Genomic DNA, 25,508 nt, shown 5'->3' on the forward strand with positions numbered 1-25,508 from the left:
ATAGACCAGCACTTACCTTGGAACTTCTTGGAGGGCTGGGGTTGGGAGTAAGTGAGCGGCTTTCACTCCGGCTATTGTAACGTCGACCACCTCGGCTACGACTGCGAGAACGAGTTCTGCCACGCGATGGGGATCTGGATCGGGTTTTTGAACGATAGCGATCGCGTCGTCCTTGCGATGGACTTCGGGTGAGGCTACGTGATGGGCTTTCACTTCGAGGTTTCGAGCGACGTAAGGAACGCGACCGTGCTCGGTCCGAGTCCCGCTCTGCTGAACGTAGAGGTGATTGTCCGCGAGGTGATCTCAAGGACATGTTGAAGATTTAGCGCACGGCGCGCGGAAGGAATCCAAGGGCTTTTCAAGTGACACAGATTGAATATGTAAAGTAAGCAAATGTAGGTGAAAAAGAATTGAAATGATTAATTTGAATTCAAAAAAAGATAGAAAGGAGGAAGTTGGAAAAGCAAGAGAGAGAGAGAGAGAGAGGGAGAGTGGTTGAGGGAAGGGATGTTCATTTCGGTACTAACTTAATTCGGTAATCACCTAGGGACACTTTATACGCACTTCAACTGACTTCGACTTCAACTTCAAGAACTTTTAATTTTATTATACAGCAAAGCCTACATCTGCGAATATGTATTGATCTTACCTCTGGCCCTCTCTCCATCGCTCATACTCTTGGATGACAGTATCGGTGATTTGCCGCCGCACTTGTGCAAGTGCATATTCAAAGTGTTTCCATTGCACATCTTGCTCTTGTTGTGTTTTCTCCTCGTCGTCAAGTGCTGCATCTCCAGCAGTTTCGCAGATGCTCACAATCTCGGCACCAGAATGGCCCTCGGTCAGAGATGCCAGCTTATCCAAGTCGACTTCTGGGTTCACCACAGACATATTGGCCCAGATGCGCAAGATTTCCCGACGCGCCTCAAAGTCCGGAGGGCCGATATAGAGAATATTGTCCAATCGCCCAGGTCGCATCAATGCAGGATCTAAGACATCCGGCTTGTTGGTTGCAGCAATGACCAACACGTTTCGGAGCTCCTCGATACCGTCCATTTCGTTTAGCAGTGTCGTAAGAAGATTGACTCCTCCCGAACTACTGCTGCGTCGAGCAGCAATGGCATCAATCTCGTCGAAGAATACAATACTTGGTCGTGCTGCCCGGGCTTTTCTGAAGATCTCTCTCAATGATCGCTCAGACTCTCCAACGTACATGCTAAGAATCTCTGCGCCCTTGACTGCCAGGAAATTCAACCCTGCCTCTGTGGCTAGAGCTTTGACCATCAATGTTTTGGAACAACCTGGTGGCCCATAAAGTAAGACACCCTTTTTACTTTTCACATTGAGTCTCTTCATCCGTTGGGGGTACTATGGTTTTGTTCAAAAAAAGAGATTAGTCTTCAAAAAGAAAAAAGAAAAAAGGTTTTCTGGTGTATAGATGCAAATCTTACCTTCAAGGGTCGCTCAACAGCTTGTTGGAGGCGTTTTTTGATATCATGCTGGCCACCGATGTCTGACCATCTCACCTTTGGGGTTTCCAAGAACACTTCCCGCATAGCTGTGGGACGGATTTCCTGCAGGGAGAGCAGAATATCTTCTTCTTGTATCTCTAATGAGATGGCCGATTCATCATCGATGGAGCCTCCGTGGTGCCAGCTATATGGGTCTATCGGGTTGACCGATATGCCTATAGAATTCTGTCCTGACAGTTCTCGTCGTCGGGCTTTGCGGCAGACCAATTGGAGGAGGGCGAAAATGTCAGCTCCAACGTAACCATGCGTCTTTTCGGCTAGTAGTTCTACAATCTCGTCGGTCAACCCGGCAGATACTGGCCCGCGAATGGCATGGAGTATCTCAGCTCGGTCCTGGGCGGTAGGGACTTGGATCTCAATTTCCGTTCCAAGTCGATGAGGCGTTCTGAGGGCGTCATCAACTTGATTGGGGTTCCTCGTTGCGGCCACCACGAGGATCGATGTATTTCGAATAGCATCTAGATTCTCGCAAAGGACCGACGCAAGGGACTGGGATTCAATTGAAGCGCGCTTGGGGGCAATGAATTCCAACTGGTCGATGATAATCACACTGGGGTTAGAGCGAGCCGCCTCTTGAAATATATTGCGCAGCTTGAGCTCGCCCTCGTTGATACTTCTACCCAACGTTGACATGTCGATTTTGAATGTTTGGTTCCAGCCAGCTTTCTCGATCTGTGCGAGAAGACTTGTTTTGCCAGTTCCCTTTGGTCCATAGAGTAGAATCCCTCGAGTTTTCTCGTAGAATGATGGCATCGCTGGCCTCCGCGGGTCAATATTAAAATCAGACAAGATTTCATTGATGTCGTCGATCTGGCGGGAGAGGCCTCCAAGGCCAGCAGATTGCACTGCTATACCTGATGATTTTGCCTCTATTCTCTCTGTGACTGGGCCAAGGGAAACCTTGGAAGCCTCTGTGAATTGAAAAAGGGTATGACTAGAGTGAGGGTTCTGTGAATGTATGTTAACCACTCGAAAACTCCTGAGTTGGCCCTTGAGTTCTAGCTCAAACCCCAAGCCAGTCGTCAAACAGCCGCATCGGAGAAGCTTTTCCTCTAGGGCCCATTCCCAGTGGGATCTGTCGTTTTCTGAGATTGAGCCATGTTTCGCAATTTTCTCAGGGTCTGAAGAATCCACCAATGTCACCAAGTCGATATTTTCTAGCGAGCCTTCGGCCCTAGTGATAGAAACCTTCTCTCCGATCTTGATGTCATAGCAATCCTGAAGTGTCCTTGATATTTGCACGACTGTACTCTGGATATTCTCTGACGCGTACCATGCTATGACAGTCTGCGGTGGGCCATCGCCTTGCCGGAGCGTGCAGATGCTCTCTGTTTGAATCCTTAGACCGGCTAGCGAAGTGGAAGATAGATATACACGAAATGCATCTTTGAGATCCTTCCGTGCCTGCTGCTTTGACAATGGACGAGCAGTGAAAAGGCGAGTTTCAGACATGATAGCAAGGAAGTGTCAAGAAAGGTGTTATCAGTGTCTTTTAGCTCTCTCCGATTAGAACTTTTTTTGTCGTTTCTTTTTTTTCTTTTTTTTTTTTTTTGTGGGGGAGGGGCAACTCCAAAAAAAAAAAAAAAAAAAGATAAAAGATAAACAGATCTTCAAAGATAGCGCTTCTGAAAAGAGATTATCCAGAGAACAGGGTAGGGAGAATAGAGAGGAGAGTAAAGAGGGAAGAGAAGAGAGAACAGAGGGGAGAGAGGATTTGAAAGAAGACTGTCCAGTGTTGCGGCCAAGTTTCAATAATCAAGGATCACATATCAGTTTACAGATAGATATTTTGATCTTGTTGCCAACTCTACAAAGCCTATAAAGATAGAAGAAACCAAAAAAAGACCAAAAACTATACAAAAACTATCGGTATCAAAGCATATGGACAAATTTGTATGATACTCAGAAGTTTATGCCATTCTTTTCAGGCATCAAACTTGGACATTCAGATCTTGGCACATGATAATGCAACAAAACCAAAAACGAGACGAGAAAATAAGAAAAATATAGCTGAAAACACGGGGGGGGATTGTGGACAAACAAAATAAGACAAAAGGGTGATACAACTAACAACACTTGCCCCCGGAGTTGCCATTCAGAGAGCCTTGCTGGTCTATATTAACACCCTGAGAACCAGATTGTTCAGTCTTCGATGTGTCCATTCCTTTCTTAATATCCGAAGCAAGGCTGTAGAATGCCTTCTCAATGTTGATGTTGTTCTTGGCCGAAACTTCGAGGAAGGGAATGCCGAGTTCATCGGCGAGCAGCTGGCCTTGTTCGGTAGAAACTGCCCTTTTCTCCTCCCAGTCGCACTTATTTCCAATGAGAATCTTGTGTACGCCTTCACTGGCATGTTGCTCGACGTTTGAAAACCAGGTCCGAATGTCTAAACAAAATGGTCAGGCACATATTCGAAGAAGGGGAGATAGAAAGTCTTACTTTGGAATGATCGTTCATCTGTCACGTCGTAGACCAGCAAAATACCCATAGCACCTCGGTAGTATGCCGTCGTGATAGTCCGGAAACGCTCCTGGCCTGCAGTGTCCCAGATCTGCAACTTCACCCTCTTGCCGTCCAACTCGATCGTACGAATCTTGAAGTCAATCCCGATTGTAGTGATGAATGATGGGGTAAAGGAGTCTTCGCTGAATCGCAGTAGACAACATGATTTACCCACGCCTGAGTCCCCAATCAACAACAGTTTAATCTATAACAAAGTTAACACTGGGGCGTGAAGGAAAATTTGTCGAGTGCTTGAATGGATACTGACCAGGAAATCATAATTCCGTGTACCAGCCATTATGGATTATGGCGATATCTGGGTAAAAGGTAAGCGCCGAAGCTAGCAGCACCGGGGATGGGTGGGAGAGGTGACCCGGAAATGCGTCAATTTGGGTGGCAAGTTATCGATTTTGACGAAGTGGTCTGGGGAGATGGCAGAATAAGTAGATGCTGCGGCAGGATGAATCGGAGCAATAAGGTGGTTTAGTGATGGGTTTCCCAAGTCGGTCCGAGGGGTGATCAGGAGCTTTCGTCAAATGATGGAACTGTTTCAGGCTGATCAAAACGAAGAAGGAGATGTAGATTCTTAAGCAGAGATCCACAACCAAGCATGAGCTAAAGACTTTGGGGTGTTTTATGGGAAAGGAGGTCAAACGATCCACTTGGAGGTGATGACGGGTAACGCAACTACGGTCAGAGGTTATGTAAGCGACCATAATGGACTTGGGTATAATGGCACATATATACGGAGTACTGGCCTATGGACCTAGAAACATATGTACATGTTCATGTTTAACATCTGTAAGATGTATAATAACTAGTATACTAGGGTGAAATCTCCAGGTGTTATGCCTGTCGTACGTGGCTCTCAACCCTAGAAGATGGTAGCTGAATACGGGGATGAATGATTTGCCTAACTACATGTGTACATATATAAATACACCCATGGTCTAATATTCGGTGTCAATATATAAAGATCAAATGAAACAACCATGCTGTCACCAACGCCTATTGGAAATACGCCCATCTCATCCTCTCGATCACGCGAAGTTGCTTGTCCACTCCATTCTGAACATTCAAGAGATCTTGTATGTCTTCTCGGAACTCTTCGTATTGAATACCACCAGAACTTATCTTCACGTTCTGAAGGAGAGCCTCCGCTTCACAGATCAATTGTCCAGAGTCCTTATAAGCGACAGTCCCATTAGACAAAACCGTGGAAGAAGTCAAAATACGGGCCACATTCCTGCATGTTTGCGATTAGTCTCGTGAAAGCTATACACCAGTTCAAGAACGTCATACCGCAATCCACGTTTAAGTTCATGTCGTTGCTTGCCCTTTCGCAGTCCTCGTCGGCTGCCAAGAAGGCTACCTAGCCACCTCATGGTCGCAAAGGAAACCAAGATTCCAGGAGTCAACCCAACAAATCTGAATGACATTGATGGTTAGAAAATGTAAGGAGGGAAAAGGCCCGAAAAAAGGGAAACATACCCAAACACAAGCTCCTGGCTCTTCAGCAAGGCATCGATACCACTGATGGCAATTTCCACGTCGACCTTCGTCTTTTGGATCTGTATCAGAAGGGCGCGGATGAGATCACCCCTAACGGTCCCCACGAACGGTGACCGCAAGTCCCTTTCATATGCCTTGAGAACGGGAGTCAAATCACCCTCCTTGACAGAATTCACAATGGCGGTGGTGTCCGTCACCACACCCTGGTGAGGATCCGGGCGGTCGCGGACAAAGTCCACTACCATTCTCTCTAGACTTGCTCGATCAGCCAGTAGGCTATCCTTGCTCATTATCGCAATTTCGCTTTTTTCGTCATGTCTGATTGTCCCGATGAGTTTTCGAATGGGATGCACAACCCAGTTACCCCAGAAATCGATAGTGGTGGAACCGATATCAACGATCGACTGAATGATCTCCTCGCGACGGTTAGTCAAAAACCTCATCGATGCACTTCCTGAAAGTAGAGCAGCTGAGACAGGTAACCAATAGCGGACTATGCGTGAAGGGCGTCCGTGGCGGCGAATGAACAATGACATTGAAGTGGTATGCTTTGGCAACTTTTCTCGAAGAACATGCACAAGTCGCTCAATCAAATCCAGAGGTATTTGCACTGAGTTCTTCCCTTGTGTGTGAATATCCTTCTCCAGAGTGGCAAATACTCCTTGCTCCAATTCGTGAGTGCTAGGCTCAAGTGCTATCTGTTCAAAAATGGCTTCGATCAGTGCCACTGCTCTACGAACTGCATCGCACCATTGGGCATTTATGGCCCCGGGGCATAAACTCGTGGAGTCATTCGATTCGAAGAGATGCCATCCTTCCATCAGAATGCCAAGGCTGCTGGTATGGAGGTCTTTCATTCCCAGAAGCAAGTCTCGTTTCTGCCGCATCTCTGCCCGAGACGATCTGATCGGGGATAGCAGTTTGGCGCGCATGGAGTGTCCCCCGAGGCTCCACGCACTTTGGCGGGCAATGTGGTAAAATCGGGTCCATCTAGCAGTGATGGATGGGGCTCCTGGATAGGTCTGAGCGAGACATGCATCCTTCGTCCAGTGAAAAAATTGCGCTGGAGATTTCTGGACGGTATATAGACCGCTATGCCAGACAGATCCTAGCATCTCACCCCAGTAATAGGTCTCATCATGAAGTTGAAGTGTTTGGTCCAAGAGGGTGTTCATGACCAGTCCTGATGCCTGAATAGCAGCCTTTGCAGCCACTATCCAAACATAGTCCGAAAGTTGTGTACTGTTTCCATCACCGAGAGCGGTCTGTACCTGGAGGCGAGAGAACGTACCCGAAAGTAAGTCTGCCAACTGATTGGGAGAAAGAAGGGATTGGGTTTTCGAAGTCACTGATATGGAGCTGATAAGATCTTGCAATTGACCACTGCACTCAAGAGATTCAGTGGATAGATCCGTGGTATCTAATCTCTGTGAGCTTGCAGTCTGTTGTTGTAGGCGATCAAGCTGAGTGTTGATGCCACAAACAGTTCTGTGCGAAAAACAATTTGAGTACAAAGTGCAATTTTATTCCCCAGGAGTTGTGTCGCACTTACTCTCGTATAACAGACATCCCAAATCTTCCAATGGTATGAGGTACACCCTCAAAAGCTGACCATCGTACCTAGAGAGGTACCTTGGATCTTCTGGGGAATAACAGAAGGATTCAGGTTAATGTCGTCATATGACATAAACAGTGCAAACATGACTGATGTACAAATGATACAAATGATACAAACAGGGTAAACTATACAATCAATACAAACAGTGTAAACTATGCAAAAAAAGGTAAACTGTACTTGAGCCTACAGAGTAGAGAACATCCTCGGTCACAGGGTCACATATATGATGACTACAGGTGATTAGAAGCCAATTGGAAAAATAAATTAAATAAGATATAAGATGATCGTAAGATATCAGGTGTAAGCTATATACTTAATAAAATAGTTAATATATCCATATAGATATATATATAGTAGAAATGGTCGGGATGTTCAACCAAACAAAAAGCAGCAAATTCCACATGACCTGATTTTATGCAGTGGGGTGATCTCGGATATCCGCTTACCAGTGGCCTTACCCCCTAACGTTCAGGGGGAAAAAAAATCGGATCTCGCCACGTCGGGATTGGACTATCCTTTATTCTCGATCTCCTCCCTTTTTCTTTATAACCTCTGATCACTTTGGCTTTGGTTTAGCGGCTATCTTCCCTTTTTTTTCTTTTCTTCTTTCCTCCTTTTTACTTCCTGATTTCTGCTTTCTTCTTTACTTTGGAAAACAAAACAGCATTTACAATGTACGGGTGATCATGTCCTTTACCTGTCATGGTAGCTAATATTCCACATAGGAATTCAACAGTCCTGTCCTCGGGGACATACTGGGGCCAATTCGAGGAAATTGGCAAGTACAATGCCAATTTGAATGTTGCAGAGAGGTTATGGGCAGCCTGGTACGCTTGGATGCAGAATGATGTCCTGGCCACTGGAATCATGTCATTCGCCATGCACGAAATAGTCTACTTCGGTCGCTCGCTGCCCTGGATTTTCATTGACACATTGGGCTTGTTCAATCGCTACAAGATTCAGGGTGTAAGTAGCACCTTTCAGTCCATTGAGTCCCCTCTAATACCGTGCAGAACAAAATCCCCTCGCTCCGGGAACAGTGGGATTGCGCCAAGTTCGTCCTCTTGAGTCATTTCACCGTTGAGCTGCCCCAAATCTGGTAAGGAATTTCTTCCACATCTTGAAGTTTTTTGAGGATCTAACTTGCATGCCAGGCTCTTCCACCCCTTGGCGCAGTACTGTGGACTCTCAACTTCGATCCCATTCCCTACACTTTGGACTATGGCATATCAGATTGCAATCTTCTTCGTGATGGAGGATACCTGGCATTACTTCTCCCACCGTGCTCTCCATTGGGGTCCCCTCTACAAAGCCATTCATAAAATCCATCACCAGTATTCGGCTCCTTTCGGCCTGGCTGCTGAATATGCCTCCCCGATTGAAGTAATGCTTCTTGGCTTCGGAACTGTCGGGTGTCCTATCGTTTGGTGCGCTATGACAGGCGAACTACACATTCTCACCATGTACATCTGGATCGTCCTGCGCTTGTTCCAGGCCATTGATGCTCACAGTGGGTATGAATTCCCATGGAGTCTTCACCATTTCCTTCCATTCTGGGCTGGTGCCGATCACCACGATCTCCACCATGAGAAGTTCATCGGCAACTATGCTAGCAGCTTCCGGTGGTGGGATTACGTCCTTGACACGGAGTACACCCCAGATGCGCTCAAGCGCCGAAGGGAAAACAAGGCCAAGGTTTCAAAGGCCCAGTAAGCAGTTCGCATGTTTACCTTTCATGCACGTTATGCTTGTCTTCTCACGACGCCTATTCGGGTATTTCTCTACGGTGTTCGGTCCTAGATATCGTTCAATGGGTGTGGTTTCTCATGATAATTATTATCTTCGGGATAGTAATGTGATAATGTATTTAATATTTCAATACGCCTGGTGGCAGAATGAGCCATCTTAGATTTTCTAACAGAACCATTATTAATAATACATTCCTATTGCCTACGAATGGTCATCCAGGTCGCGTACTTCATACAAGATATTAGGCTTCTCCAGAACCCAATTGGACCTGGACCTGGACCTAAGCTGGGTTCTAGGTCATAACCGTGCCAAGCGCCCAACACACCGGGGGTGTATTGGTGCGCCCCACTAGTTCACAATTTTTCACAGGATCACAATTTTTCTCTTCAAAATCAACTTCCTATACAATTTTATACTACACCACGGTATTGAATCAAATGAAAAATAGCGAGGATCAAATTAGGGAGGTAGTAAAAAAAATCTATAAATCTAATAAACCTAAACTTACTAAATTAGCTAGGGATTTTATTTAACGAAACTAGCTTCTAAATTAGTGTCAGCTATAATTAATTTATCATTATAAGAGAGCTAAAGAAGAAGCTAACGTAATCGGTAAGCGAGTGGATATTGTAACCGAGTGGTAACCTCTATTAATACCAGTACGAGAAGGAAAGCTTCAAGTGTGCAATTTATTAGAATACTAAGTATAGGGAGAGAAGAAGAGAGATAGAGGAATTTATAGGGGATAGGGCTCTTTATATAAAAGACCCTTCCTACTACTTCCCTCTCTACTCTATGTTACCAGCCAGTTCTTCAAACAAAAGAGTGCATTTCAACGAGAATACTAAGTATAGAGAGAGAAGGAAAAGGAAGAAAGAAAACTCTAGGATAGGATCCTTTGTGGGGTCCTATCACCACTAAGTATATAAATAATATAAACTCTATTAAGATAGAAATATCCAGTAGAATCCTTTCGGCAGAAATCTTCTTAGTAGTAAAGATCTACCTTCTAGATTATTATATAACTCCTAACTAAGAATATATTTAGCCTCTAAATACTAGCTTATTATTATTACTATAGTCTTTAAGGACTTAATCTTCTTTATTAGTATTAAGCTATTCCTATAGATATATAGGAGGACTAGGTTTCGAAGGGTACTATATATAGAATTCCTATACTTTCCTTAGTATATATTTTATATCACTAGTAGGATACCACTATAGATTAAGGTTATATCCTATCTATTACACTCTATACTATAGCTTCTAATAATATATCCTAGTATCTAGGACCTTCTTAACTTCCTATTTATCTATCTCCCTAACCTATATTAGTAGAGATAGGTCTATATACTATCCTTCTAAGGGCTCTATTATAGCTACCTTTTATAGTTTACTTAGGTTAAAGATAGGGTATACCTAGATTACCTCTAGTAGGTCTACCTTATAGGAGTTATCTACTTTCTTAATAATCTTATATAGTCTACTAGCTAGGTATAAGAGCTTTCTACTTAGTTAATCCTAGAGCTAGTCCTTTATTATAATAAATACTAAGTTACTAACTCTAAAATCCTTTTCTTAGTGGTACTTATTTACTTAGCGAATTTATAGCTATTATAACCTTATAATTTATTCCTTAGTCTAAGTCTAGATATCCTATAACTTAGAGAGTATTTATACTATATCTTACTTATTTAGTGTTACTATCCCTTGGTCTTTCTAGTTAAATATTATTAAAGGTTTATATCCTCTTTCTATAAAGAAAGGTAATTTCTTTATTATATCCTAGGGGAGAATTAAAGCTATAGAATTAACTATTAGTAAGATCTCTAACTAGTTATCCTAGTTTTATTTAATATATAGTTATAACCTCTATACTATATACTAATTTATAATCTTACTCTATCTATCTATTTAAGGGTAATATATAGTTAATAGTTTTCTCTTGATCTTAAGGATCCTATAGAATTTAGTCTAGAATTTAGAGATAAACTATCCCTTATAATTAGATATAATTATTTCTAGAATCCCTATAATTTAAATAATATAGTTAATAAATAATTAGGCTATCTATTTAGTATTTATATCTTTATAATAAGGAATAAAGATTAGTTATTTACTTAGTTAGTTAATAATAATAAGGATAGTATTATAACTATAATAATCTTTAGGGAATAAATAGAAATCTATAGAGAGATACTACTAAGGTCTCTTAGGAACTAGGAGAGATTATAGTAATCTAGGTATTTAGTCTCTCTAAGCCTTTATATACTTATAGACTAAATAGTTATTAATATATTACTTTATATTAGTTACCTATCTATACTAGTATTATCTTATAGATACTAGTTTCTTTAGTTTCTTAACTCTAGGATATATAGTTAGTGGCTAATAGTATATTTTATTAAGTAAGTATATATAGAGATCTCCTTTATTAGGGACCTTAAGTTACCCTTTATAAAGAAATAGCCTATCTAGTAATATCCATTAGGAGTTACTTCTATTCTATACTATTAGATAGAATTTATTTAGCTCTAAGCTCTAATAGTTAGCTTCTTTTATCTACTTAATAATCTTAACTATCTCTATTTCTTCTAAGTAGATTAGAGCTAAATAAGTTAGATAGACTCCTTCTTTAAGATAGTCCTTTAGGAGTATTATAAACTATTATCTATTATCTATATAAGGAGATTCCTTTTATAATAGAATATTAGTAATAATATTCTTATTCCTAGGATAGTATTTAATTATAAAATAGAATTAGGATAAGAATTCACTCTACCTTACCTATTACTAGTTTATTTATTATACTATTATAAAGTACTTAAGTAACTAATAATCTATAAAGATCTTAAAATAATTCCTCTAAGATAGACCTTTAAGCTTAGGTCTCTATTCCTATAAAGTATAAATAATTATAAAGAGCTCTTTATTATATACTTTATAATTTAATTCTATAGATTATATTATCTTTAAATAGAATACTATAGGGTACTAAAAATCTTCCTTCTTATAGTACTAAGAAAATACTACTCCTAGAACTCTATTAGATATATCTATCTTAACCTAAGTCTATTAAGTTAGATTATAGTACTAAAGGATTAGTATACTAACTAGCTTCTTCTTTAGAGTTTAGAATATCTTTTTATAGTTCTCTAACTACTTAAATAAGATATCCTACCTTATTAATTAATATAATAACTTTAAAATTATACTATATCCTTAAATAAATTATTAGTAGAAGTTATAGAATCCTAGGAATAACTATACTCCTTTTACTATATTTAGTACTATCTATAATTAGACTATATAGGTCTTCTCTAGGTTAATAGCTATACTATTAGTACTTATAATAAACCTAAGGAACTTAGTCTTCTTTATAGAGAACTTAGATTTTAGTAAAGAAACTTATAACCCTACTTTCTATAGGTAACTAAATACCTTTCTAACCTATTATTAGTAATCTTTAATATTCTTACTATAGATTAGGATATTATCTATAAAGGCTACTATATAGTTATCTAGGTACTCCTAAAGAATATTATTTATAAATCTTTAAAAAGTTATAGGGCTATTTATTAATCTAAATAGTATTACTTTATATTTAAAAGATCTATATCTTATATAGAATATAGTAAGGTCCTCTATCTCTAGTATTAAATAAATTTAGTAGAAACCTTACTAGATATTAAGCTTTATATAGATCTTAGCCTTACTTATTTATTATAGTACCTTATTAATTAGTAGTAGAGGGTAATAGTCTTTCTTTATAATTATATTTAACCTTTAGAAATTAATATAGAATTAAAGTCCCCTATTAGGTTTTCTTACTATTAAAATTAGGGATATATATAGAGCTAAACTTAGTATAATAAATCCTTTTTTAAGATTATTAAGGATATATTTCTTTACTACTTTTAATTCTTTAAATAATAGCTTATAGAGTAGATAATATCTAGGTCATACTTCTACTTTAAGAATAATATTATAATCTATACTAGGCCTATAAGGTAGTAACTTATTAGATTTTTTCTTTAAAAAGACTTCTACTAAGTTATAGTATTCTTTTAGAAGAGTCCTTAGGATTTAATTAATTTTAGGGTCCTAAGCCTATATACTCTTTACTTTAATAATATAGTTAATCTTATAGAGTAAAGTAATAAAGATTTTAATTTCTCTATTAGCCTTCCCTTTTTTATAGAGTCTATCAAAACTAATATCTCTAATAGTACTAATATCGATTATTAGTAATTTATCCTATTATTAAATCTTTAAGACTACTATCTTACTCCTATTATTTAGGTTATAACCTATCTTTTATTATTCTTTAATTTACTAGTCTCTATACTATTATTCCTAGGTATATCTATAACTATCCTTTATTTCTAATTCCTTTTAGCTAAAAAGATAGTCTTATTAATTAATATTAGCTTAATAATTAGGGTTTAGCTTTAGTCTCTCAAGAATAGTAGTTAGTATTAGTATTACTATCTTACTTAATATCTTATTAAAGAGAGTCTTCTTATCTAGCTAGATTATTTAGTATTAATAATAATCTAATAGGATATTATTATCTATAAACTATTTCTTTCTAAGGATTATATTATATTTTCTAAGATTAGTGATTAATATTAGAACTTATTACTATATCCTACTATCTATATATATTATAAGAAAGATAATATATATTATTAGCTTACTAAGCTTTCTATTAAATCCTTAAATAGGATACTCCTATCCTATACTTTCTACTTTTAATCTAAATTATTTATTAAGAAGTATACTTAACTCCTAGTTTAAGAATATACCTATCTACTTTAGTATTACTAAGTACTAAAATAGAAAAAGAGTATCTATATTAAAAACTAAACTATCCCTAGGACCTCTAATTAACTTATATAAATCTAGTAAGTATAGTAATACCTTCTATCTACCTAGGTAGAAGACTTAACCTGGGTATTAGCTTTTCCCTAATTATTATCTTTCTTATTATTAAGCTTAATAATAAGAGGAGAAGGTGAAGCTATAGTAATAGTACTAACTAGCTTCTTCTTTAGATAGTTATAGATTGTATATCCTTACTTCTTATAGTTAAAGTATTAATCTTCTTTTATTAGGATATCCTACTTAGGGTTTAAGAGACTTATAGGGTTAGAGCGTTCTTTATATTTTATATAGGGGGTATAGGTTAACTTTATAGTTAATCCTATTTCTATACTACTACTAGAGATAGTAATAGATTATATATAGGAGGTAGTCTTTACCAGTGCACTAGATAGTCCTTATAGAGCGAAGTGACAAGGTTTTTACCTAGTAGGTACTAGGTTTTCGTAGTCACTATCGAATTTAGATTCGCGCGGTTTATTTTATATGATAAATAATTGTAATTGCTGGGCTTAGCGGATATCTACTTTATACTGCCGGCAGAATTATTCTGCTATTTCTCAGCGATGACATTTTCGCCGCATTAGAACTCTATGGATTTGGACCTCATATATGAGCAAGGTCACGTGACTTACACACAAGCCCTTATGATATGGGTTGCTTCGCTTCGCTCCGCAATAATTTTCAAAGGTAAAGTCTTTATTAAGTTATAGTTTAATAGCCTTCTAGGGGATTAGCGCTTTCAAGTTAGTCCTAATAGCTAGATCTCTAATAAAATTAGACTTTATTAGCTAGAAAAGCTCTTTATTCTAAGTACTTCTTTATATATAAAGGGGGTATACTAGCTCTTAATACTTAATAGCTATAGAAGTTATTTAATACCTAAATTTATCAAGATTTATAAATAAAATAGGATAATACCTATCTATATACTAGTATATTAATCTTATCTTTTATAACCTTTAGATATTAGCTATTTTATAGTATTAAAATAATTATATAGTTAGATAGTTAAAATAAAAATATAGACTAGGATTAACTATATCAATAAGCGTAACTTCCTTCAATTATACCCCCTTATATAAATTAAAGCCTTTAAATTAGAGACTATTTAAAATAGCTTTAGAGTAGCTAGTTTAGTACTATTTATACCTAACTAAGTGATTTTAAAGCTTAATATTTAGCTTCGAACCCCTACCCCCCTCTAAGCTAGGGGAGTAAATTAAGCTAGAATTTCATACTAAGAACACTAGCTATAGAGAAAGATCTATATTATTAGGCTTTATTAATTAAAGCTTTACTTTATATAAGATCTTAAAGCCTACAAAGTCTATTAGATTATATATTAAACTAGCTTATAAAAGGCTTCTATCTTATAAAATAAGGTACTATCTTACTTACTAAAGAAAATAAGGAATTATACGCCGCTAATAAGAAGTAGAAGTAAAAGTGTACTCAATCCTAAAGGTAGATACCTACTAAAGAAGGCCTTGTAGTTTAAGAAGCTTCTTAATTAATTACTAAGCTAGTGGTAGTAATAGAAGTACCCCCCCCTTAGCGGAGAGGCCCTTCGCCGGCTTTACAACCCCGTACGTAGGTACCACCAAGGTATAGTGGGTGTGGAGAAATAGGGTATAGATTTAATAGATGCCTAGCTAGATAGATGATTTTATAGCTAGATAGATGATTTTAGTGTATTTAATTTAGGGGATTAGAATAGGGACCCCCCCTCTCCGTAATGCGACCCCCCCCTGCCTGAATTTTCAGTACCGCCTTCTTGATTGGGTGCGACACTGAATTCTGCCATAATTTCTGCCAATGTAGAGTTTTCTGCCATATATTCTGCCACCACCATATAATTCTGGTTTACATAGTAAAAAAACATGCATTTTGATCAGAATAAATCGTAAATTTCTGCTTGATTACTACCTTAATACTTTACATAGGGATTATCCTCTTTCTTAGGCACTTCCCCGCGCGCGTTTTCCTTCATGTCCACGTCCTCGGCCACGCCCTCGATTATCACTACTAGTTCCACCACTGCCGGTTTCTCTACTGCTGGTGCTATGTCCACGTCCTCGTCCCTGTCCTCGCGGCCGACCACACCCCCGTCCCCGGCCTACCTATAATAATAGGTCACGGTGAACAGAGCTATCTTAGGTTAATGGATCTGGGGAAGACTGAGTGTCCTGGGTATTCTAGGTGCTTATAAAGTTCCTAGCGCCCTGTGGATAGGGACATCTAAGCGTAAGTGTAGTAGTATTCCGGCGTTTTGGTGTAGGGGAGCGATCCTCGGGCCGAGTCACCGTACGGCTACGGTCATAAATCAGCCGAATTATCTTTTTGACTCCTTTCTTTGTAGACTTTAAGCGTCGGCTCGTTACCGTATAGCCATACGGGCGCGCGAATATGTTCACCGCTTTAATCCCTTCCTCTGGTGTACGGAAATGCTGGTTTAACGGGGGAAGTGGGAATGTGAAGGTCTTAGTGGTTGGCTGGGTGCTTGGTACGGCGGGTGGGGACTTAGGGACGATCTCCGGATCGGAATCTAGATCTGATTCTAGATATATAAGGCCTAGGGAGGCTATATTGACGATAGTAATGATGAATTTGATGAAGAAAGTGATGAAAAAAATAGGTAGGAAGAGAGTAGATTAATGTATGTAAACCAGAATTGGAATATCAATTTGTTTGATCCTATCTATATGTATGTACGGAGTGTTATGTGATAAAAGTGACTTAATTTTGTATGGGGTTTACATATAAATTGTAGGTATCTGCCGTCTTCCTAGTTTGACACGAAGGCGGTGTGGAGAGCGGTAGGCAGAAGCAGGCATCAATTCAGTGTCGCACCCAATCAGGAAGGCGGTACTGAAAATTCAGGCAGGGGGGGGTCGCATTACGGAGAGGGGGGTCCCTATACTAATCCCCTTAATTTAATGGTGTTTTGGTTGAGATCTATATATTTAAATTTACTATATTAGGTTGGGTGGCCCACTCGCTTGTGAAATACGTTAACTAACTAACTACTAATGAGTCACTTCGCTTCATAAGGTCTATCTGGTGGCCGAAGGCCACCAAGATCCCTTATATAATATATATATAACCCCTTATAATATAGGTTACTCCGCTTCGCTCTATAATAAGCTACTTTCGTATTATAGCTTTAACAAGAATTTAATTAGATATAGGCTATTATAGGTACTTACCACACTAGATATAATACTTCTTAGTATTATATTTAACTCACTAGTATTATTAATTTATCCTAGGTTAAAGAGATGAAGCGAAAAGAGTATAAATTAACTAAAAAGGCTAATTAAGGAAAGACTTAGTGGAAATAGAAGAAGATTTTAGTTAAGATTAGGAGATATAGAAGGGATTAGAAGTATAGAAATAATTAATTTTTTTTTGATATTCTAGTAATTTAGTATCTAATCTATTAATATATATTATAATATTAAATGAATTTATATATAGGTTATATAGTAAATAGTAGTTAAAAGTAAGGTTAATAAAAATCTTTTATATAGGTGATCCCTTTTATATAGGTAGTGGACCCTCTATAAGGAGGGTCTATAATTTTTATAAAAAATATAAGGGCTAGTTATTAGCTTACTAGATACTTTGTTAAAAAGTTCTTTCTTTAGGCTAAATTATCTAATACTATTAATAATTAACTAATATATTATACTCTATAAACTAGTTCTTTCTAAGAATTAAATTATGTTTTCTAAGGTCTACTAATAATATAGGTACTTATAAGGGATTATAGACCTTATAAAGTAAAGTGACTTATTAATAGTTAGTTAGTTAGTTAGTGACTAGGTATTAATTACGTAATTATAGCTAGATTCAACGTATTTCACAAGCGAGCTACACACCCCACCCAAAACGCGTCCATAAATTAGTAATCAATTAGCTTAACCACCCACTATACCACTAATTCGCTCTTAAAGATCTAGAAATTTAATAGAGTAAGAGGGCAGGATCTTATTAGCCATCCAGAATTTAGGTAATACCTAGTATTATATTATATACTAGTACAAGAAGGAAAGCTTTAAGTGTATAATTTTACTAGAATACTAAGTATAAGGAGAGAAGCAGAGAGAAAGAGGAATTTATAGGGGATAGGGCTCTTTATATAAGGGATCTTAGTGGCCTTTAGCCACTAGATAGTCCTTATAGAGCGAAGTGATAAGGCTTTTACCTAGTTAGGTACTAGGTTTTAATTACGTAGTCACTATCGAATTTAGATTTAACGTATTCGGTAAGCGGGTGGCCACTGTAAGCGAGTGGCCACCCCATCCAAAAACGCGTCCATGAATTAGCACTTAGTTAGTTCAACCACCCACCATACCACCAATTCGCTCTCAGTCCTCTATAAATTCAACCAAGCAAGAGGGTAGGCTTTTATTAGCTATCCAGGCTATTAAAAATAGAGATATCGGCTCTATTTCTCTTACTGCGCGTACCTTTAATGTGCCGCGTACAACTCTCCGCCGCCGAATTGATAGAATACAATACCGCGCGAATTCTCGCGCCAATTACTCTAAATTAACTAAAATTGAAGAAAAATCTCTTAAAAAATGGGTTCTCTCTATAGATTCTCGTGGATCAGCCCCCCGGCCCTCTATGGTTCGAGAAATAGTGGATCTTATTCTTTAAAAGCGTGGAACTACCCTAGTTCCTTCGGTCGGCGAAAAATAGGTTTATAACTTTATAAAACGGTATCCTCTCCTCTTCTCTCGATTCTCGAAACGATATAATTACGAACGTACGAAATACGAAGACCCTAAAATCATTAGGGAGTAGTTTGATTTAGTTTAAAAGATAATCCTTTAATTTAGAATCGACCCTAATGACGTTTATAACTTCGATAAGACTAGGTTTATAATAGGATTAACTATAACTACGAAGGTTATTATAAGGAGTGAATACTATGGTTAAGGGCCGGTTTTATAACCTAGAAATCGTGAATAGGTGACTATTATTAAGTGTATAAATACTTCTAGTTAGGCCCTTCCTCTATATATGATTTTTAAAGGTAAAGTCTTTATTAAATTATAGTTCGAAGGCCTTCTAAAGGACTAGCGTTTCGAAGTTAGTCCTAATGGTTAGACCTCTAATAAAATTAGACTTCGCTAGCTAGAGAAGCTATTTATTTCTACTACTTCTTCGCGTACGAAGGGGGGTATTAGCTTTTAATACTTAATAGTCATAGAACTTATTTAACCCTAAGGTTCGATAAAATTTGTGAAGAAAATAAGGTAATACTAATTTATATACTAGCGTATTTATCTTACCTTTTATAACCTCTTAATATTAGTTATTTTGCGGTGTTAAAACGTACGTATAGCCGGTTAGTTAAATCGAAAATATAGGTTAGGATAAATCATATTAACAAACTTGATTTCCTTAAAGCGTACCCCTTTACACAAATTAAGGCTTTTAAATCGGAGACTATCAAAAATAGCTTTAGAGTAGCTAGTTTAATACCCTTTATACCTAACCGAGTGATTTCTAAGCTTAATATTCGGCTTCGAACGCCTACCCCCCCTAGCCGGGGGAGTGATTAGGACCTAAGAACACCTTCGAACTATATATAATTACAAAAGCAAGCTTCGTCAATTAAAGCATTACTTCGTACACGATTAAGAAGTCTACCGAGCCCACTTAATTCCGCTATCAACCAGGTTTTAAAGGTATACTAAATCACTATACAATCCACCGCACTTCTTAAGAAAGAAGTAAGCGAATTACGCGCTACCAACGAGAAGCAGAAGTAAAAGCGTACTTGATCCCGAAGGTAGATACCCACTAAGCAAGGGCTCTCGGTTTAAGAAGCTTCTTAGTTGATTACTAAGCTAGTGGAAGCAGATAAAGTACCCCCCTCCCCTCCACGAAGAAGCCCTTCGCTAGGTTTACAACCACGTACGTGAGCCCCGCTAAAGTGTAGTGGCTGTAGAGAAATAGGGCATAAAATCAATAGTGGCTAAGCTAGATAAATGATTTTAGTATATTTAATTTAATGGCGTTCTGATTGAGATAAATGCAATTAAATGTACTGGGTTTAGACGGGGTGGCCACCCGCTTACCGAATACGTTAGGTAGTTTATATTATATAATCAATAATTATAACTTACTACTAGGCTTAGTGTATATCTACTACTAGTAGAATCATTCTACTATTTCTTAGCGATAATATTTTCGCCGTATTAGAACTCTATAGATTTAGACCTTATATTGGAGTAAGATCACGTGATATATACCTAAGCCCTTATAATATAGGTTACTTAGCTTCGCTCCGTAATTATACTTAGATTCTACTCTATATATACTGATCTAACCTTATATAATAGTATCTTTAATAAAGAATTATCTCAATAAAAGCTAGCGATGAGCGGATCTACCCCCTTTCTTAGAGAGTAGAAGCTATAGATTAATACTATTAGTATAGATAACTATAGTATTAGGCCTTAGTAGTTAAAGCGAATTAGCCACTTTATTTAGCCATATAGTATCCCTACTAGACTAATTAAGTGTATACCACTCTACTATAGTAGTGGAATTAGCTATAATAGTCTATTTCTTTATAAACTATATCACTAGAGAGCTAGCGAAAAACTAGATAATACCTTCTATCGACTTACTATCCTACTAATTAGTGTGTAATATATTAGAATATACTAAGTATAAGGATGATTTCTAGATTAGGATATTAGCGAAGGTATTTAATAATATAATAAAGTGCTTCTATATCGTATAATATCGGTTTCGCTAATCGGTACTATAGTCTTATCACTATAAAGTGAATACCTAGCCTAGTTTTAACTACTAGCTAATTAAGTATTCTAACTACTAATCAATAGTAGTTAAAGCTATTATTATTAAGTAAGGCCTCTAAGTCTTCTTTAGTTATAGTCTCTCTCTATCCTATAGGTAAAGGAATATCCTTAGTACCTAGAGTGCCTAATACCTATAGGATCTTTTATATATAGACACTGAGATTATCTTCTTTTTGTAGTCTCTAACTAAGGTATAATTTAAATACTACTTTAGTTTACTAAGATTCTTTATATTATAATATTCTTAAAGTATAGAAACCACTATTTAAATCTTGATATTTATTAGTATAGCGATAATAAAATTATCTATATAGATTATTATAATTATTAGGCCTATCCCTTTTCCTTTAATATAGATATAAGGGTTATCGCCTAGGGGTAAAAAGCCTATTTATTAAAGCTTAGAATCTATATCTTTATTTTAAAGGTAGGTACTATCTTAAAGTCTAAAAAGTACCTAGTTTAAAAAATATACCTATGAGTAAGTGCCCCTATTAGAGTACTTAAATCTAGTTAGTTATCTTATATAGATAACCTTAGTATACTCTCTCGAAGTATTAAGATACGCCGCTATAAAATTAACTTATCTCTATCTAAGGTTATATATTATAATAAGTGTTAATATAACCTTAATTATATATTTAGAAACCACTAGAGTATAAGACTCCACTCTATCTTTATCCTAGAAACTTCTATAGACTACCTAGTGTGCTTTAAACCTATATACTTAATCCTTTATATTTATTTTAAATATAAATCTCTATTATCCTAGAAGGACTTTTAATTATAGAGGTTTTAGGATTAGGGTCTATATTCGCTTAGTAGTAAGGTCCTTAAGCTATTTCTCTATAGCTTCTTTCTAATATACCTAGAAAGGTAACTTCTCTATCTACTTATATATTATAGTAATATTAATATCCCTTATATATAGTGATTTATTATTAAATATAATATATATAGTAATATGTATTATAGTGTTTATAGATCCTTTAGTTTCTAATAGATTCTTAGGTAATCTTAATCTTAATCTTTAGGTAGCTTTCTAACTATCCCTATCCTATTTCTCGTATTCAATAGAGAGGTATTTTTAATTAGGGTTATAATACCTCTCTAGTGGTATACCTATATTAGTATACCTTAAATAACAAGGTATAGGTTTAGTAATTAGATTAGGGGTTAAAGAGATTAAGATAACCTCCTTATTTTATTCTTAAAGTATTAGAGATTATAGGGCTTCTACTTCTTCTAAAGCCTTAATTATAGGTAAGGAGAAGGGATATTAATATATAAGAGTATACAATTACAAGGGATCTTGGTGGCCTTCGGCCACTAGATAGTCCTTGTGGAGCGAAGTGACAAGGTTTTTACCTACTTAGGTACTGGTTTTTTTTTTATATAATCACTATCGTATTTAGATTCAGACGGTTTATATCATATGATAAATAATTTCAATTACTGGGCTTAGTGTATATCTACTGCCGGCAGAATTATTCTGCCATTTCTCAGCGATGACATTTTCGCCGCATTAGAACTCTATGGATTTGGACCTTATATATAAGCAAGGTCATATGACGTATACCTAAGCCCTTATGATATAGGTTGCTTCGCTTCGCTCCGCAATTAGGTATAAGGCCTATTAACTAGGTAAGATATAAGGCTTAGTGATTAGGAGAGGGGATTAAAATATATTTATCTTAAGTAGTAAGACTAACTCTTATAGAAGGGAATAGGATCCTAAGGATCTCAGGGTTCTTATACTCTAGTACCCCGTATTTACCCAAACCGAGTCCCGAGCCGATTACAAATCAACCCCGCTTTAACCCTAGGATATAAATAACGTACTTAGATAGATGACCGAGTATTAGAATTAAAAGGACCTTTATCCTTTATATAATTGCGGAGCGAAGCGAAGCAACCCATATCATAAGGGCTCGGGTGTGCGTCACGTGACCTTGCTCCTATATAAGGTCCAAATCCATAGAGTTCTAATGCGGCGAAAATGTCATCGCTGAGAAATGGCAGAATAATTCTGCCGGCAGTAGATACACACCATACCCAGCAATTAAAATTATTTATCACATGATATAAACTGTCTAAATCTAGTTAACTATTCAAATACGATAGTGATTATATAATTAAAACCCAGTACCTAACTAGGTAAAAACCTTGTCACTTCGCTCCACAAGGACTATCTGGTGGCCGAAGGCCACCAAGATCCCTTGTATCCCCTTCTTTATACTTTAGGAGATAGAGTTAACTTAATTACGGAGCGAAGCGAAGTAACCTATATCATAAGGGCTTAGGTATATATCACGTGACCTTACTCCTATATAAGGTCCAAATCTATAGGATTCTAATGCGGTGAAAAATGATCGCTGAGAAATAGCAGAATAATTCTACTGGGCCTCTATACTAGAGGCCTTAGTAATAAAAGTTCTTATCACGTGATATAAACTAGTGTGGAATCTAAATCTAGCTATAATTACGTAATTAATACCTAGTCACTAACAAACTATTAACTACTCTATACTAATAAGTCACTTCGCTTTATAAGGTCTATCTAGTGGCCGAAGGCCACTAAGATTCCTTATATATCTAGTTTTACTAGATCTAATCTCCTATTTAATAGCTAATACTTATTTCTTTATTTTAGATATCTTACTCCCTATTCTTAAGACTTACGAAGTAAGATCTTAAAACCTTCTCTAGAGGTTAGAGCTTATTTAGTCCTTTATTTTACTAAGAGTATAGTCTTCGACTATATTATTGGTATCTTCTACTCTTCTACTAGTTATAACTAAAAGTTATATTATAGGAATTATACTCCTTAGAAAGATATTAGGCCTTAACACTAGTAGTGTAGGTAATACTTTTTATAATTATAGTGTTATAGGTATAGTCTAAACTCTACCTTACACTCCTAAGAGCTAGATTCTTACTAAGGGTATAAGAAGTGTGTCCTTTAGGATCGACTTATCTACTAGTTATAAGGGGAAAATCTAATTAGATTCTAGTATATTAAGGAAGCTAATATAGCTTCTACTATTACCTAGTGGTCCCCCTAGCGCTAGTACCTTAATTTAATTAGAATTATTATCTTTTAGTTATAGAAAACCTATATCCCTTTAAAGCTTAACCTTCTTACTAATAGGGTCCTAGACTTTAAATATATACCTATTATCCCCCTTATAACTAAATAGTATTCCTTTCTATACCCTTAGGGCTACCTTTTCTACCTAAGTATATTAAGCTCTTAGGATATATATATATAGGTAGTAGATCCCTATAGTAGTAGGTACTTTAATATTAGCTCTAGATTTAGAATATTAAGCTCCCTTCTCTAATATATTAATAGCGATATCCTAGTTTTAGGGTTAACTAATCTATTTATAATATAGATAGTAGTATTAACTATAGAGGGCTATATATTCTTAGGTATATTAGTATTAATAATTATTATTCGCTAAATATTATTAATATAACCCCTAAATCTCTTAATAACACTATTTAGCTAAGCTATATAGGGGGTAATAACTTTAAAAGTTATACTACACTTTACCCCCTAATCGATAGAGTTTTTAAATTTAGTTCTACTATCTATTCGCTAGATCCCTAGGTATTAGCCTATAAGGAGCTTAATTTTCTTATAAAAAGAGATTAATTTAATAAAAACCTCTCCTTTATTAGTAAGTATAATTCCTTTAATATATTATATTATATTATTAACTATTAGTAACTAGTATTTCTCCCTATTTAGACCTATAGACTTTATAGGCTAAGTATTAATATAGAACTTCTAGGTAGTATCCTATACTTATTCCTAGATATTATAGGAGATATTCTACTTAATTTACCTAGGAAATAGGCTTTATAGTAGAAATACTTAGTTCTATATCTTTTATTATCGCTAAGTTCTTCTGTTAATAAAATCTTAGCCTTTCTAGTATAGCTAAGTTATTTATATATCTCTAGAGTAGTTACTTAATTAATAATACTAAAGTTATATAGTTAATATTATTTATTATCTCTCTCTTTATTATATTCTATAGGTAAAACTAAGTATAGAACTCTAAATATTATTTTAGTATAACTAATAGTATTTCTATTACTATTAGTAAGTAGTTTCGATATTATATTATAAGATATATCTTTATCTTAAAGAGGTTTCTATATTCCAAGAAGTTTCCTATAACCTCTAGGGCTAGAATAACCCTAGGTTAAGAAGGATTAGGTTATTCTATTTTATAGGACTATTTTAACTAGGATTTCTCTATATCCCTAAGCGATAACTCTCTTACTAGAGTAGTCTTTATATAGGTAGTACTTAGATTATCTTAATAATAGGTATAGAAATTATTAAAATCATAGGTTAGGGTTTTATTAGATCCTATATCTAAAAGCTAGTTATTAAGCCTAAAATTAGGGCTAGCTACTATAATAGCTATATTACTTCTACCTTCCGCCTTTATGGTAACACTATAAGTCTAAACCTACTTACTACTTATCTATAAAGCTAGCGGAGCTTCTAAGATATAGGCGTTTTATTTTATAGTATAAGGACTATACCTATAGTAGGAGTATATACTATTCTTATCCTTCTATATACCCTTATACTTCTTATAAGTATATTTATAGATATGCTTTCTAGCTAGAGGCTAATTATAAAGGCCTTTCTTCTTTTTAGAGTCTTTATTCTTATCTTTAGGTATAGGTATAATTACCTCCTCTATAGCCTCTATAGTTACCTCCTTAGCCACTACGTTTTAATTTTAATCTATATCTAGCCTAGTGATTAGTATTATATATACAATTAAGATGAGCCACTACTTAGATTTCTTAAAGATATTAATCGAGTTTTATATC

The 25,508-nt window shown here is 36.4% G+C and overlaps 6 protein-coding genes across 6 annotated transcripts; 3 read left to right on the top strand and 3 right to left on the bottom strand.

Annotated features, from left to right (window-relative positions):
* Nucleotides 1–645: 645 nt before the first annotated feature.
* Nucleotides 646–2,984, bottom strand: N7500_003428 (putative AAA family ATPase; the record flags this gene model as incomplete). The annotated part of the gene is made up of 2 exons (XM_056674574.1): nucleotides 646–1,368; nucleotides 1,452–2,984. The coding sequence occupies 2 exons, from the start codon at nucleotides 2,982–2,984 to the stop codon at nucleotides 646–648; spliced, it is 2,256 nt and encodes a 751-aa protein (XP_056535099.1).
* A 614-nt stretch (nucleotides 2,985–3,598) lies between these two features.
* On the bottom strand, nucleotides 3,599–4,332 carry srgA (Rab family GTPase srgA; the record flags this gene model as incomplete). Its single annotated transcript, XM_056674575.1, has 3 exons — nucleotides 3,599–3,918; nucleotides 3,972–4,239; nucleotides 4,303–4,332. The coding sequence occupies 3 exons, from the start codon at nucleotides 4,330–4,332 to the stop codon at nucleotides 3,599–3,601; spliced, it is 618 nt and encodes a 205-aa protein (XP_056535100.1).
* Nucleotides 4,333–5,042: 710 nt separating this feature from the next.
* Nucleotides 5,043–7,115, bottom strand: N7500_003430 (NCA2 family protein; the record flags this gene model as incomplete). Its single annotated transcript, XM_056674576.1, has 4 exons — nucleotides 5,043–5,280; nucleotides 5,337–5,462; nucleotides 5,526–7,034; nucleotides 7,099–7,115. 4 exons carry the CDS (start codon nucleotides 7,113–7,115, stop codon nucleotides 5,043–5,045), a joined length of 1,890 nt encoding a protein of 629 aa, XP_056535101.1.
* Nucleotides 7,116–7,836: 721 nt separating this feature from the next.
* N7500_003431 (sterol desaturase family protein) lies at nucleotides 7,837–8,877 on the top strand (the record flags this gene model as incomplete). Its single annotated transcript, XM_056674577.1, has 4 exons — nucleotides 7,837–7,844; nucleotides 7,890–8,130; nucleotides 8,178–8,263; nucleotides 8,319–8,877. 4 exons carry the CDS (start codon nucleotides 7,837–7,839, stop codon nucleotides 8,875–8,877), a joined length of 894 nt encoding a protein of 297 aa, XP_056535102.1.
* A 6,447-nt stretch (nucleotides 8,878–15,324) lies between these two features.
* N7500_003432 (uncharacterized protein) lies at nucleotides 15,325–18,465 on the top strand (the record flags this gene model as incomplete). Its single annotated transcript, XM_056674578.1, has 2 exons — nucleotides 15,325–15,390; nucleotides 18,175–18,465. Coding segments are annotated over 2 exons (357 nt in total), but the record flags the coding sequence as incomplete, so codon positions are not given.
* Nucleotides 18,466–18,739: 274 nt separating this feature from the next.
* On the top strand, nucleotides 18,740–19,376 carry N7500_003433 (uncharacterized protein; the record flags this gene model as incomplete). Its single annotated transcript, XM_056674579.1, has 5 exons — nucleotides 18,740–18,772; nucleotides 18,936–18,991; nucleotides 19,022–19,067; nucleotides 19,127–19,146; nucleotides 19,187–19,376. 5 exons carry the CDS (start codon nucleotides 18,740–18,742, stop codon nucleotides 19,374–19,376), a joined length of 345 nt encoding a protein of 114 aa, XP_056535104.1.
* Nucleotides 19,377–25,508: the final 6,132 nt, after the last annotated feature.

The sequence above is a fragment of the Penicillium coprophilum genome (assembly GCF_028826855.1).
Source record: "Penicillium coprophilum strain IBT 35676 chromosome Unknown utg000002l_segment0_segment1, whole genome shotgun sequence".
Lineage (NCBI taxonomy): Eukaryota > Fungi > Ascomycota > Eurotiomycetes > Eurotiales > Aspergillaceae > Penicillium > Penicillium coprophilum.